We start from the raw sequence: 12,156 nt of genomic DNA on the forward strand, positions 1-12,156 counted from the left end.
ACTACGGGCTCTATTGATTCACTCAGAATCAAACCCTGTGCAACGAATCAGATACTTTAGGTGGAGGGGGAGGAGAAAAAAGAGACTGTAAGGAGAAGGGAAAAAACCACAACAATGAAGCAGGAAGACAAATGCTTAGCGTAAGCAAGCCTTATTTATGTTCATACATTGTATGGAAATGGAAATCGTTGTACACAATGTTGTTCCGATTTTAAACAAATAGTAGGGATTGCTACTGCTGGAATTAAATTGCAAGGCATTCTAATTTATCAGCTAATTTTTATGATGGAGGCTCTTTTTAATTTACTAAGTATATTCCAGGTATATAAGAAAATTATAAATCATTCCTTTTACAATACATGTGACTTTCAAAGACAGGACATGATATGCATTCCCCTCCAAAACTTTCTTGCTTAAGGTTTACTGTGAGCCAGTTAGGGAGGCATAGATTCATAGATGCTAGGGTTGGAAGGGACCTCAACAGATCATTGGGTCCAACCCCCTGCCTAGGCAGGAAAGAATGCTGGGGTCACATGACCCCAGCCAGGTGCCTATCCAGCCTTCTCTTAAAGACCCCCAAGGTAGGGGACAGCACCACCTCCCTTGGAAGCCCGTTCTAAATTTTGGCCACCCTTAGTGACCAGAAGTTTTTCCTGATATCTAGCTTAAATCTGCCAGTTTAATTAATTAATCTCTGTCAGTCTGTGACCATGTTCCTTGTTACGCCAAGAGGCGCCCTGGTGAAGAGCATCTCTGATCCCTTGCTGTCCCCCCCCCAATACATTTATTAGGTACCAAGGTGGCCAAATCCAGCTCTCTCTTGTGGAGGCTGAAGAGGTCCAGGTCCCTCAGTCTCTCCTCATAGGGCTTGTCCTGTAAGCCCCTGACCACACAAGTTGCTGTCCTCTGGACCCTTGAGTCTATCAACGTCCTTCTTAAAGTATGGTGCCCAAAACAGGATGCAGTACTCCAACTGTAGTCTGACCAATGTCGCATAGAGGGGAAGTATCACCTCCTTGGTTCTACTCCTGCATCTAAGTGTTTTGTGACCCTGTCATAAAATGAAACCAGATTGGTCAGGCATGATCCACCCGCTACAAATACATGCTGGTTTCCCTGTTGCGTTATTTTTCCTGCTGAACTCCCACAAATATGACCTTCATAATCTTTTCAAAGACCTTTCCAAGGATGGAGGTGAGACTGACTGGCCTATAATTACTCGGATCCTCCTTCTTGAAAATAGGGACCCACATGGGGCCTTTTCCAGTCCTCCGGGACCCGACCTGAGCACCACGAGTGCTCAACCACTTCCCTAGACTGTACAACCTTTGAGAGCTGCCTCAAGAATTCTAAGTCTAGCTTTTCCTCTTGGTGTGCTGGTCTATATAGCAGACCTCCACCACCGAGTCCATTCCCCCCCCCCGACCTCCATGTATCCTAGCCCACAATGCCTCAACTTTCTCCTCCTCTGATCCCATTTTGACTAGGGTAGATGTATAATGCTCCTTTACATAGAGAGCAACCCCACTCCCTTCCCTCCCTACTCCATCCCTTCTGTACAACCTGTAGCCCTCAATGTGTAATCAATTGTCAAATACATAACTGGCAAAGTTAGTTTTCCCATCTGCAATTTTGGTGTTTCATACTAGATATCCATTACATCAGCCATCTACCACTAGCGACTGCAGTGGCCTTCCTCTGAAAAAGGCTGCTTCAACAAAGTACCTTTTCCCTTCTGAAATTACGCATGACCAGCTCTTCTTGGAGCACTGGCAAAAAATACTATAATAAAACTACCCATCATTTTCCTTTCCTCCTAAAAAAGGGAGTCAAGCCCAACAATAAATGATTTCTTAAACAAGGCTTGCAATGACAAACAGTGAGATATGCTTAAACAGAGAGAAATATAAAGCACTTTCATCATAACCTTCTGCTTTTATTTTCTATAGTGATGCATCAGGAAATGACAACCAGAGGAAAATCAGTTATGAGGTGTCAGAACTTTAGGGAACTTTTCTCCACCAAACAAAGTAGAAATGAATGCTAGAAATGCCTTGGGATATATAAAGCCTTTACATAGTAGCCTTTACATATACATATTACATATCTGCAGGAGTCAAGGGACAGAAAGGCACCTAAAATTAAACTGATTGTAGGTGTTTACATCATGGGTTAGTCAGGCTAACCCATGTAAGCAACAGAACTCAAACTGGATGACAGACTTACAATCTCAACAGGAGCAATACTTCTCACAAGTTGCTGGAGTAGGGTAGCTTCACAATAAGGAAACTTGCGAATGAACTCTCTAATGAGCTTCTCTTGATAGACGGGGAAACCATCTTGATCTCTACCTTTCAATAGACTAAAATATTCAAAATCAAAGTCAAACAAAAATTCACTACCATATAAATGTTAAGTTTTCATTAACATGTACAAGCCCATGCCCTGCTCTCCTCATGCACGTGAATCTTAAGGTCAAACCACTTTGATTTAGGTGCTTAAGATAGAGTTCTTGGTTTGGAAGTTCTGGATGGGGTTTTAAAAAAATGCTCAACTGCTTTAGAACTACTGCTTCTCAGGTGCTTGGGTGTTTCTGAAAATCTTTTATGACTACTGGAGAGTGGAGGGGTCATTCACAGATGCCCTTAACACAGATGGAAATATGGCTCATCTCATACTCTCACCACTTCTACAACCTGAAATCTTATGATACTCTGTAATGTGCGGGACAATTGCAATCTGTATCTCTCCCTCCAGATTGCTGTCCTTTTGAGATGTATAGGGCTGCTAACAGCACTCTTAGTACTCAAGAACTGCAGGATGCTTCTTGTGCACAAACACTGGACAATATTAAACTGCCTGGTATTTGGATAATCTTTTGTTTTAGGTGAAAATTATATCAATAAAAAAAAAACCACACTGCTTCACTCAGTCAAGCTTGATACAGTAATATGATCTTCCTTTGTATTCATACAAAGTTGGCTCACATGTACTACTTCAGATTTCACTCCTAAATGCTGTGGAAATGCATACCTTTTGATTAATCCATCCAGTTGATCCTCTCGCTCTTTTAGGAAAATAATGCATTTCTGGAAGATGCAACTGATATAGTGCATTTTCATTGCAAGTACTTCATTCATATCTCTCTGTTTCATGCATTTCTCACAAATCAGATCCAACACTCTGTAAGATTTCTGCAGTGCTTCAACCTCTGCTAATAAAGGGTTCTCTTTTACCAGCAACACAATCTATCAGAAAAAATGAACAAGAAGCTTAGCTAGTGAGGAACTTTCTGTTTTTTAAACATGCAAGGTAATACAGAATGGTTAGATGCCTGTTAATTTACTTTAATGGGGCTACTGAGGTTCCTCCATTGCCTCCCCACGTTGAGTTCTCTTTTTTAGTAGATGGCATCAGCAAAGTGAGGAATATACTGTAATCCACACCTCCTACACTGGAGACCTTCAAAACTAAGCAACTAGCGCAAACCGTGTTAGAGGGTAAAGATGGATCAAAACTTTAAAATCACTTGCGTCGCAACTATTATCATGACTGCTCTGCACTGGCCCAATGTCCCCATTCTCAACTCCATGAAAGGGGAATTGGCCATGCGTGGTACAGGTTTAAGGAGCTAACCTAAGTTAAGCTTAGAGTGCAGCAGAATATTAAAACACTGGAGTGGATCATTTTCAGACAGGTGCGTAACTTATTAATTTAAGTGTATGCATAGCACTACTTGTCTGTGCACAATTGTTTTATGTGCAAATATTTGCATGAGCCCTAGCTATCACAGAATTACATTAAATCTAAGTGGAGATGAAAATGACAGCATTTATCTGTTATCTGCTAGTAAGATAACATTATGTGGCAATTATTGCCAAATGTTTACTTTTAATATGTCAAGCTGTGGAACCCTGTTTCTTTAAATTAAGCTCACTTATTTCTCAGCACTACACACCCAGTTATTAGACACCAATTATTCTTAGTGTATATACTAGAAAGTAAAAACCTAAGTCTACTGTATGAATATTCAAAATGGCTGCAGCAGACATTACCACCAGGAAGCAACAATTAAAGAAAAGAAAAGTAACAAGGTAACTGGTGAGACAAACATGTTAACTGAATGGTCAATGACTTTTTGTTAAGACAGGAAATTGCCTTAAGTTTCCACTTTAAGCCAGGCTTAAAAAACATGAAAGAAGTGTAAAGCAGCTTTAGTTAGTCTCATTCTTTTAAAAAAGATATGAAGAGACAATACTGTATTTCAATTTCTGTACCATACTAAGTCTCAGGCTATCTTGCATAAGAATGAAGAATCAGCCAGAGCTCTGCTACGCCACAGTTTTAGATGGATTTCTCAGATTCAGTGGCCTGAATTATGGAAACAATTCTGCCACCCCTTTTCATGTTGAATAGGCCCCTACTTAGCAGGTCCCATTAAGATGAAGTATCTAAGGGGTAAGAGGCTTTTTAACATTCTAATCTGGTCCCATGCCAATAAGCAAACAAAACGTACACATTACTGCACCTTAACAGGATGCAAGTTTGTAGTAGTAATAATTTTATGCAGCGGTCCAGCTAACTTTACTGGCAGTTTGGGCTCTTTATCTAAACCTTGCAGTTTGGTGTAGTAATCCAGCCTTTCGCGTGGAAAGAAGTTGTTGATGACAGTCACACAGTCATGCTGACCTAAAAAACAAACAAGAAAAAACTGTCATTAAGACTGAAAATGTAAGTTAGTAACTGAAACACTTTCAGAGGTACACTAACTCAATTATCAGCTTTTGGCAGTAAATGATTATATGCAAGTTGGCAGAAGGCTTCTCCCACCACTCCATAAAAAGGGGCTGTGAAGTGACACATCAGGGTTTGCCCTCATCAAAACAAGTAGAACAGTCATTTACACAGGTAACTCTTCCGTGCTGCGTTGCTGTCCTGTGCCAGTAAGTGGCCAGCGATAACCTCACAGAAGAAATCAGAACCCAACTAGATATTTGCAAAAAAAATTATTTGCAAGCTTTCGGGCACACACACCCTTCCTCAGGCATACGAGAATGCAAAGGTTGTAAAATTTCTCCTAGGTGGAAATGAAAATCCATATTTCACAGGACAGCTAGAGGTATTGTAAAATCTCCTGGTTGGAATAGTTCATTTTGTACAAATTTGGCTCAGATAAAAGTTAGAACAGTCTTTTTACCTCGAAGTTGTCTGGTGACAAGCAGGATGTAGAATTACGTTTTCTTCTGGTTATGATGTTTCATATTTTACTGGAGAGTAGGGAAATGGAATGCTCTCCAGGACAAGAAATTTATTTTGTGTTGAGGTGCCTCCAAGCTCTGTGAGAATGCACATTTAACAACAGGCAGGAGCAAGGTGGCAGCTTTCAGGTTTCCAGATGGTTTCCAGGTGGTAGATTTTGCTTCTTTCTTGTAAAATTATAAAATTTTCATTTAAAAATGGCGAAATTCATTTTAGCTTCATGGTAAAAAGACTGTTCTAACTTTTATCTGAATCATGTTTGCACAAAATGAACTATTTCAACCAGGAGATTTTACAACACCTCCACCTAGAAGAAATTTTACAATCTTTGCCGTCTCCTATGCCTGAGGAAGGGTGAGTGCCCCCAAAAGCCTGCAAATAAAGACTTTTTTTTTGCAAATATCTAGTTGATCCAATAAAAGATATCACACCTCTGCTGCAAGTTCTGATTCCTTTTGCTTGTAGGCCAATACAGCTACAACCTACATTCCTAATAACCTTACAGATGCACACAGCCATATCCTGGGAAAAATCATTAGCACATTTTATTTGCATACTTCAAAAAAACTTGACGCAGGATGGTGGATTTGTATACATGTAGGATGCCAGAGCAAAAGGCTTTCTCCTGGGAGAAATGTGATGTCTATTTAAAGTCGAGAGACCAATTTCTTTATGAGAATTTTTAATAATTTATTAAAGCTTAAGGTCTGAGGGTAGCCTGTATTCCTTTCAGTTATCCTCCCACAATATCTTACAAGTAAACAGCATCTGCCATACTGGTCTCAAGAAATTTAAGAGGTGCACTCTCCAGTTTGTCCTTTCAAAGATCATTGACGCTTGCTGTTTTCTGTAAGTTTCAAGCTTGGAACAGAGAGTGCTGCATTACCTTTAAGTGGGGGAAAATGAAGAGTGGAAAATGCATAAGAAAGGGAAATAAAAAGGTATAATTAGATAGGCTGAAAAGAAATAATATAGCTGCATTCTTTCATGCAATGTGCCAACGAATTTACTTACAAAATTCAGACCCATATTCTCTGAACAGATTGGCTATCCTAGCACCGACCATATTAGACAGGAAGGCAGAACTAATCAAAATTTAGTATTTACATCTCCCCTCTGATTTAGGAGAGAATTTGCTAAGCTTAAACTCCAAATGGCATGAAAAATGAGACTGAAAAAAGGTTCACTTTCCCACACAGAAAAATGAATGTTTACTGAACAGGGAATAGCTCAGGACAGGAATGGATTCCAGAGTGGTAGCTCAGGTCAGAAAGCCCTGATTTTTATAAGCTTGAAGTTATCCACTGGATTTTGGTGGCCTGACGGTTTATGTGTCTTCAAATAACATTGGGAACCAATTTAACTCCTCTGAACACCACCCCGCACCCTGCAGTCCAATACCAGATTTGAAAGCATCCAATTCCAAATTATACTTGCAGGAGTACACTTTTTCACCAACTAGAGGGGATAACAATATTAACTGCTTGAACTCCAGCTAACCAACAGAAATGATTATTTCTTAAAAGGAACAGACTGATCTGTGGTCATGCAGCCAAATGCACCTTCCTGCCACTTTTCAATCTAATCACAAAAAGTAGGTCAGACCATTTTCTATAGGATTTAAGAGGGTCTGAGGAGAGTATGGGAGTGGGTGAGGGTTTGTCAGATCCACAATACAATAGAAGAGTTCAGGAAGGATTGGTTGAGGACAAGAAAAGGGACCTAGTTTGGGCTCTTGGTAACTGAAAGTTTTCTGGACAGTTCAGAAAAGAACTCTTCCAATTCAGAAAGAAAGAATGCTCTTATGGAAAAGAGAATTTACTTTATGGATGATAGGTAACAGGTACCAAACTGGGAAAGAAGGGTGTTGTTTCTGCCTTTTAACACTTACATGGTACCTTTCACACAAAAATTCAGAAGCTTTTGCAAAGGGTAAGGCTCCTCCTTTTACCGAAGAAAAGAAACATTGGCCAGTTTTGCCCAATGTCAAAGAGCTACAAATGGCACTTGGATCTTCAGTAGCCTGTTCTGGTATATAGCTAAATGTTTAGTATTTAATCCTGATCAACCCATCTTAGAGGGCTGCTCTAAGCTTAACTGCCCTTTTACAAATGGGGAAATGGAAGCAGAGAGCTTAAGTGGTTTTCCAAAAGCCATACAGCATGTTAGTGTCAAAGCCCTGTAACTGTTTGGTTTGATTCCCAGACCTGGATTTATTCTTTCAGAATGACGGCTGCCTTTGCATACACTCCTTTGAATATGAAGTACATAGCTTTACTTCTAACATCTAAATAGTACCCAATTTGTTTCAGTGGGTGACAACTGACAAGCCAATATAACTTTCATACTTCAAGCACAGGAGCAATATATCTGCATTTCTCAGTAGGATGGGCCTTCATAAATGTTCTAATATCGGTAGCAACACAATAAAATCTGGCTCTCTGCTGGCTAGGTATAAGAAGAGATCAAAAATCAATTAAAGCAGAATATTAACTTTAAGATAAAAAATATGAAGTAAAGGTCCACAAAAAACAAAGAGGGGTCCCTTTAGCCATCAGATTGTATCACCTCATAATCCCATTGGCACCCAGGAGATTAAAAATGTGTTTCAATTTACCCACAAAGGCAGCCATCTGTGCTGCTGTTCTTCCCACAGAGTTGACAAAATCAGTCTCTGCTCCAGCCTCTAACATCATCCAGGTGATTTCTTTGTTGCCTGAATTTGGGGAAGAAAGGGGTTGCAAGACACCCCAAGAAACAGACCTTTTATTTAACTTACAGATGCACATTTTTTGAGACAAACAAGTAGATAACTACAAATCATATTCTAAGCCCTAATAACAGTGGGGTCCTTGGTTTAACAGTAGACTAAGAAGCCAGCACCACACATTTTGTTTATTAGCAAAGCCCAAGAGAATATAAAATTCATTCTCTCAGGGCCAAATGTTGCCTTCAGTTACGCACATTCACCTCCCACTCGGGTCCACGGGAGTAGCATGCTTTTAACTATGCAGGATCTGGCCCCAATGGGTAGCAGTACAGAAACAAGTTCTGTTAACCTAGTTTGACAGAACTTCTACAGCATCTGTTCTATGAGAAAAACAAATTCAGCGCTATTATAGAGCAGAAGTGTAGAAGAGAGAACAGACTGTTCCTTTCTTCCCAGTGGGAATAGGACATTCAGACTGGGCAAAATACCAAAAAAGATAAAGGTATATTTGATGGCAAGATGAGATCTCTTAATTGGTGCCCTTCAGAGACTAATAAAAACACTTGTAACCAATCTTGTTAGTTCTGTTTTCAAAACATACTCTTCTTTTACTTCCTTTTTCTGGGAGTGTACTGCTTAGAGAGAGGTGAATACAAAAGAGGAAAACAGAATAGATGTTTCTGTCCAATTGCTTCTAATTAAAACAACAATACTGTTCCAGATATGCCCACATTCTTTTTGTACTCACAGATGACATGTTTTAAAAAAACATGAGCATTCAAGATAGAGGTAATGAGGAAAGATTCTCAGTTGGCATATGTCTATTGATTTTAATATAGTTATGTTAACTTGTGCCACCTGAGAATGTATCCCTGTCTGTTTTGTTGGTGGGATATTGCTTGACATAACAAGAGGAAGAAAATCCCCAAACTTTTCCACCAGAGCCTTAGGATGAAGATAATGCAATGAAATGGGTAAGGATCTGAGTGCATTAAACATCTAGGATAGGGGTGGGCAAAATGGTAGATCCAGCCAGTGGCTAGACTCCATTTCCCAGCAGCCCCTGCGCACATAGCTGCGGCTGATTACCATGGAGATCCCAGCAGTGGTAGCACCATAACAGTGCAGGGCTGGGATTTCCATGGAGACCAGCCCCAGTAAGTACACCCAGGGAGTATGGCTGGGTGGGGAGCTGCTCTGGGGCCAGGGCGAGGATCTTGCAGTATGGTCTGGAGCCAGGGCAAAGCTGCAATCCACTGTCTGCAACCCCTGCCTGGGGCATGCAGGCAGCAGATCACAGTTCTGCCCTAGCTCCGCACCGTACTGTCACCGCCACAAGATCCCAGCCCCGGAGCAGCAACTCACCCAGCTGCGCACCCTGCCAGTGCTACTTGGACTAGTCTCCATGGAAAACCTGGCCCTGTGCCATCATGGTGTTGCCGCAGCTGGGGTCTCCATAGAAGCCAGCCACAGCCCTACGGACAGGGGCTACTGGAAAATGGGCCCACTGTGGGCCCAATCCAGCCTGGACTTTGCCCACCCTTGATCCAGGACTATATATGTATTTTGTATGAATAGAATGAATAAAATGTAAATTTTAAACTCTATACTGTATTGTCAAATCTTATGCCAATTTCTCTAGGGATTATACTTTCAGAAAGACCTATATGACATAGAAAAGAAGAGTTTTTAAATGGTCTAAACTTCCCTAATCTACATCTCCTCCCTCTATCCCAGATAAGCATAGCCCATTTCCTAATTGCAAAGGAATTATTGTTCATTTTATCAGGGAACAGAAAACAGTACCATGTGACTAGTCACAAACCACCAACACAGCTCAAAGTTCAAAATTAGGTATATGCAGGGAACTGGTAACAATCAATTCTTAGGGAAAAAAGAATAGAGATGCAGAAAACCTTTTTTCCAAAAGTTTAAGTTCAAGGGGGCCACAACTTGCTTAGGGACATTATACAAGGAGAAAAGGTTAAACTTGACAAATCTCAAATATTAGACCAGGAGGATTTTTTTTTAAATACAGATGTGGAATAAGACAAAAATCCATTCACTCTTTAATAAGAGGGTGCCTTTTCTAGGAACTCAAACACTGTTCACACTACTGCACAGGAATGGGATTTTAAGGCTCTCAGACTCAATACTGCAGCAATCTTCTGTACGTGCCCAAGTATCTAAATATAATCAACTTTTACACAGTCAGAAGCACCTTTCTTATATACTCTGTTGCCCTACCAGTTCCACAGCTCCAAATACATTAATGTTACTTGGATACAGGCCTGCTAGCTAACTATCGCTGTGAACTTCATATGCACTTACCCGACAGTCCAGCAAACATCAGGGCAGTATATCCATGCTCATGTTCATTGCAGTTAACGTCAGCTCCATGCCGCAAGAGCAACCTACACATGTCAACTTTTCCTTTGTATGCTGCATGCATTAGAGGAGTCATGCCGTGCTAATAAAGGAAGAGATATACATAGACACATAAATTACCTCTATTGTTCTTTGTACCACTCACGATTTTCACCAGGCAATTAAATATCTAGGTAGAAGGCCCTATTAGATTAACAAGAGCAAACCAAATCATAAATGCAAGTCTAGATGAATAGAAACATTTTGTAAATTCAGGTATATTTATTTGCTCCACCACTTTTTTTAATATTCTGTATAATGGCATTCAAAAACAATTCAATGTTCAAAACCAAAATAACCGTGTGCATTTCCTGAAGGTTTCCTGTATATAAACCTGAAGACAGGTTACGTTCCAAAGTGAAGGTTATGTTCCCTAAATCATATAGAATCAAAGAAATTAAGGGCTGGAAGGGACCTCAAAAGATAATCGAGTCCCCTGCTCTGGGCAGGAATATTGCTGGAGGAAGGATGTGCTAGAGCAGGGGTTGTCAACCGGGGGTACTTTGAAAGGTCCCAGGGGTATGCGAGTGTAGGTAGGGATGGAGTGCCGCCACCTCCCAGGAGCAGGACTGGGGAGGGGCAAGAGCAGGGTCGTACAGACACTGCATTGCCGTTTCTCACCACACCCCCGCTCCGTGTCTGGCTGCTTGCCACCCAGCTCCCCCACGTTCTGCATCTGGCCACTCGCCACCCCGCCTTCTGCATCCCACATCTGGCTGTGCGCCACTCCCTCCTCCCCCCTTGCTCTGTCTGGCAACTCGCCTCTAGGGGTACACTTATTAAAGAGGGGACTGCTGGGGGTACACTTATTAAAAAAAGGTTGAAAACCCATGCTAGATGAAGGACAAGATCGCGGGAACAATATGAGGGAACAATACGAGCAGCAGCAACAAATTTGTGCACTGAAAAGACAGAGGCAGATGGGGTTTAAACTAAGAGGAGCTGAATTATTCTCTGACTATACTGTAAATGATGTTTAAAAAATGTTATCTTGGCATATGGAACAGACAGACCTAACGACTGTATGAAAGTCAGCTATCCCCTCTCTCCTTTTGAAAAGGCTGAAGTGTATATTTGTCCATGCCCTAGTCTCTTTTTATAGTACAGCCAGGGCCTAAAGATTAATATATTCCAAAAAAATTGGAAAGGAATGGTTTATACACAGCTATCTAATTTGTTATGGTTTTTCTGGTGTCTACATTTATTAAAATATTAATAAGAACTACAGGGGCTTATATAATTTTATATTCGTCCCTTAGGAAATATACCCAATTAAAATAACTGTACAGTCTTTTTTTTTTGGTAGTAGAACAAAGACAGTTTCAATACACGTATCATAGAGGATAAGGAATATTTTCAGCATGTGTAACTACTAGGGGTGCACCAATACAGATGTTTTGGGCTGATACCGATAGCTGATTAACGAGCCATATCAGCCAATACCGATCGAATTGCCGATATGCAGCCCAGCAGCTTGGAGAGCAGCTTCTGGTTGGTAAGTCTGTGGGAGAAAGTGGTGGGGGGGCAAATCAAGGCTCCCACAGTGAGGGAGGGAGTGGGACTGAGGAAGGCGCTGCACAGCTGGGGTTTAGTGAGGAATCCTTTCAACCAGGACAGGTGAGTCTCCAAAAGAAGCCACTCCTCCAGTCCCATTACAGGCCAGGCCAGAGGATGAGGAAATAAAAAGAACATACACGTGACCCTCCAAACAGGCCTGCTTGGACAGGAAGGAGGGGGGTCCCCATCCCCATTCCTGTGAT

General features: G+C 41.1%; 1 protein-coding gene across 1 annotated transcript in view; it reads right to left on the reverse strand.

Moving 5' to 3' along the window:
- Nucleotides 1–12,156, reverse strand: part of ANKMY2 (ankyrin repeat and MYND domain containing 2) — a 55,113-nt gene that overhangs the window by 4,703 nt on the left and 38,254 nt on the right. Inside the window, exons 4-8 of the mRNA XM_019507981.1 lie at nt 10,301–10,439; nt 7,877–7,975; nt 4,529–4,689; nt 3,034–3,248; nt 2,227–2,362 (exon numbers count right to left, since the gene is read on the reverse strand). Of these exons, the coding sequence (XP_019363526.1) occupies nt 2,227–2,362; nt 3,034–3,248; nt 4,529–4,689; nt 7,877–7,975; nt 10,301–10,439 (750 nt within the window). The remainder of the gene's footprint in view (nt 1–2,226; nt 2,363–3,033; nt 3,249–4,528; nt 4,690–7,876; nt 7,976–10,300; nt 10,440–12,156) is intronic.

Source organism: Gavialis gangeticus, unplaced genomic scaffold, assembly GCF_001723915.1.
Source record: "Gavialis gangeticus isolate Ggan-Ray unplaced genomic scaffold, GavGan_comp1, whole genome shotgun sequence".
NCBI classification, from domain to species: Eukaryota; Metazoa; Chordata; order Crocodylia; family Gavialidae; genus Gavialis; species Gavialis gangeticus.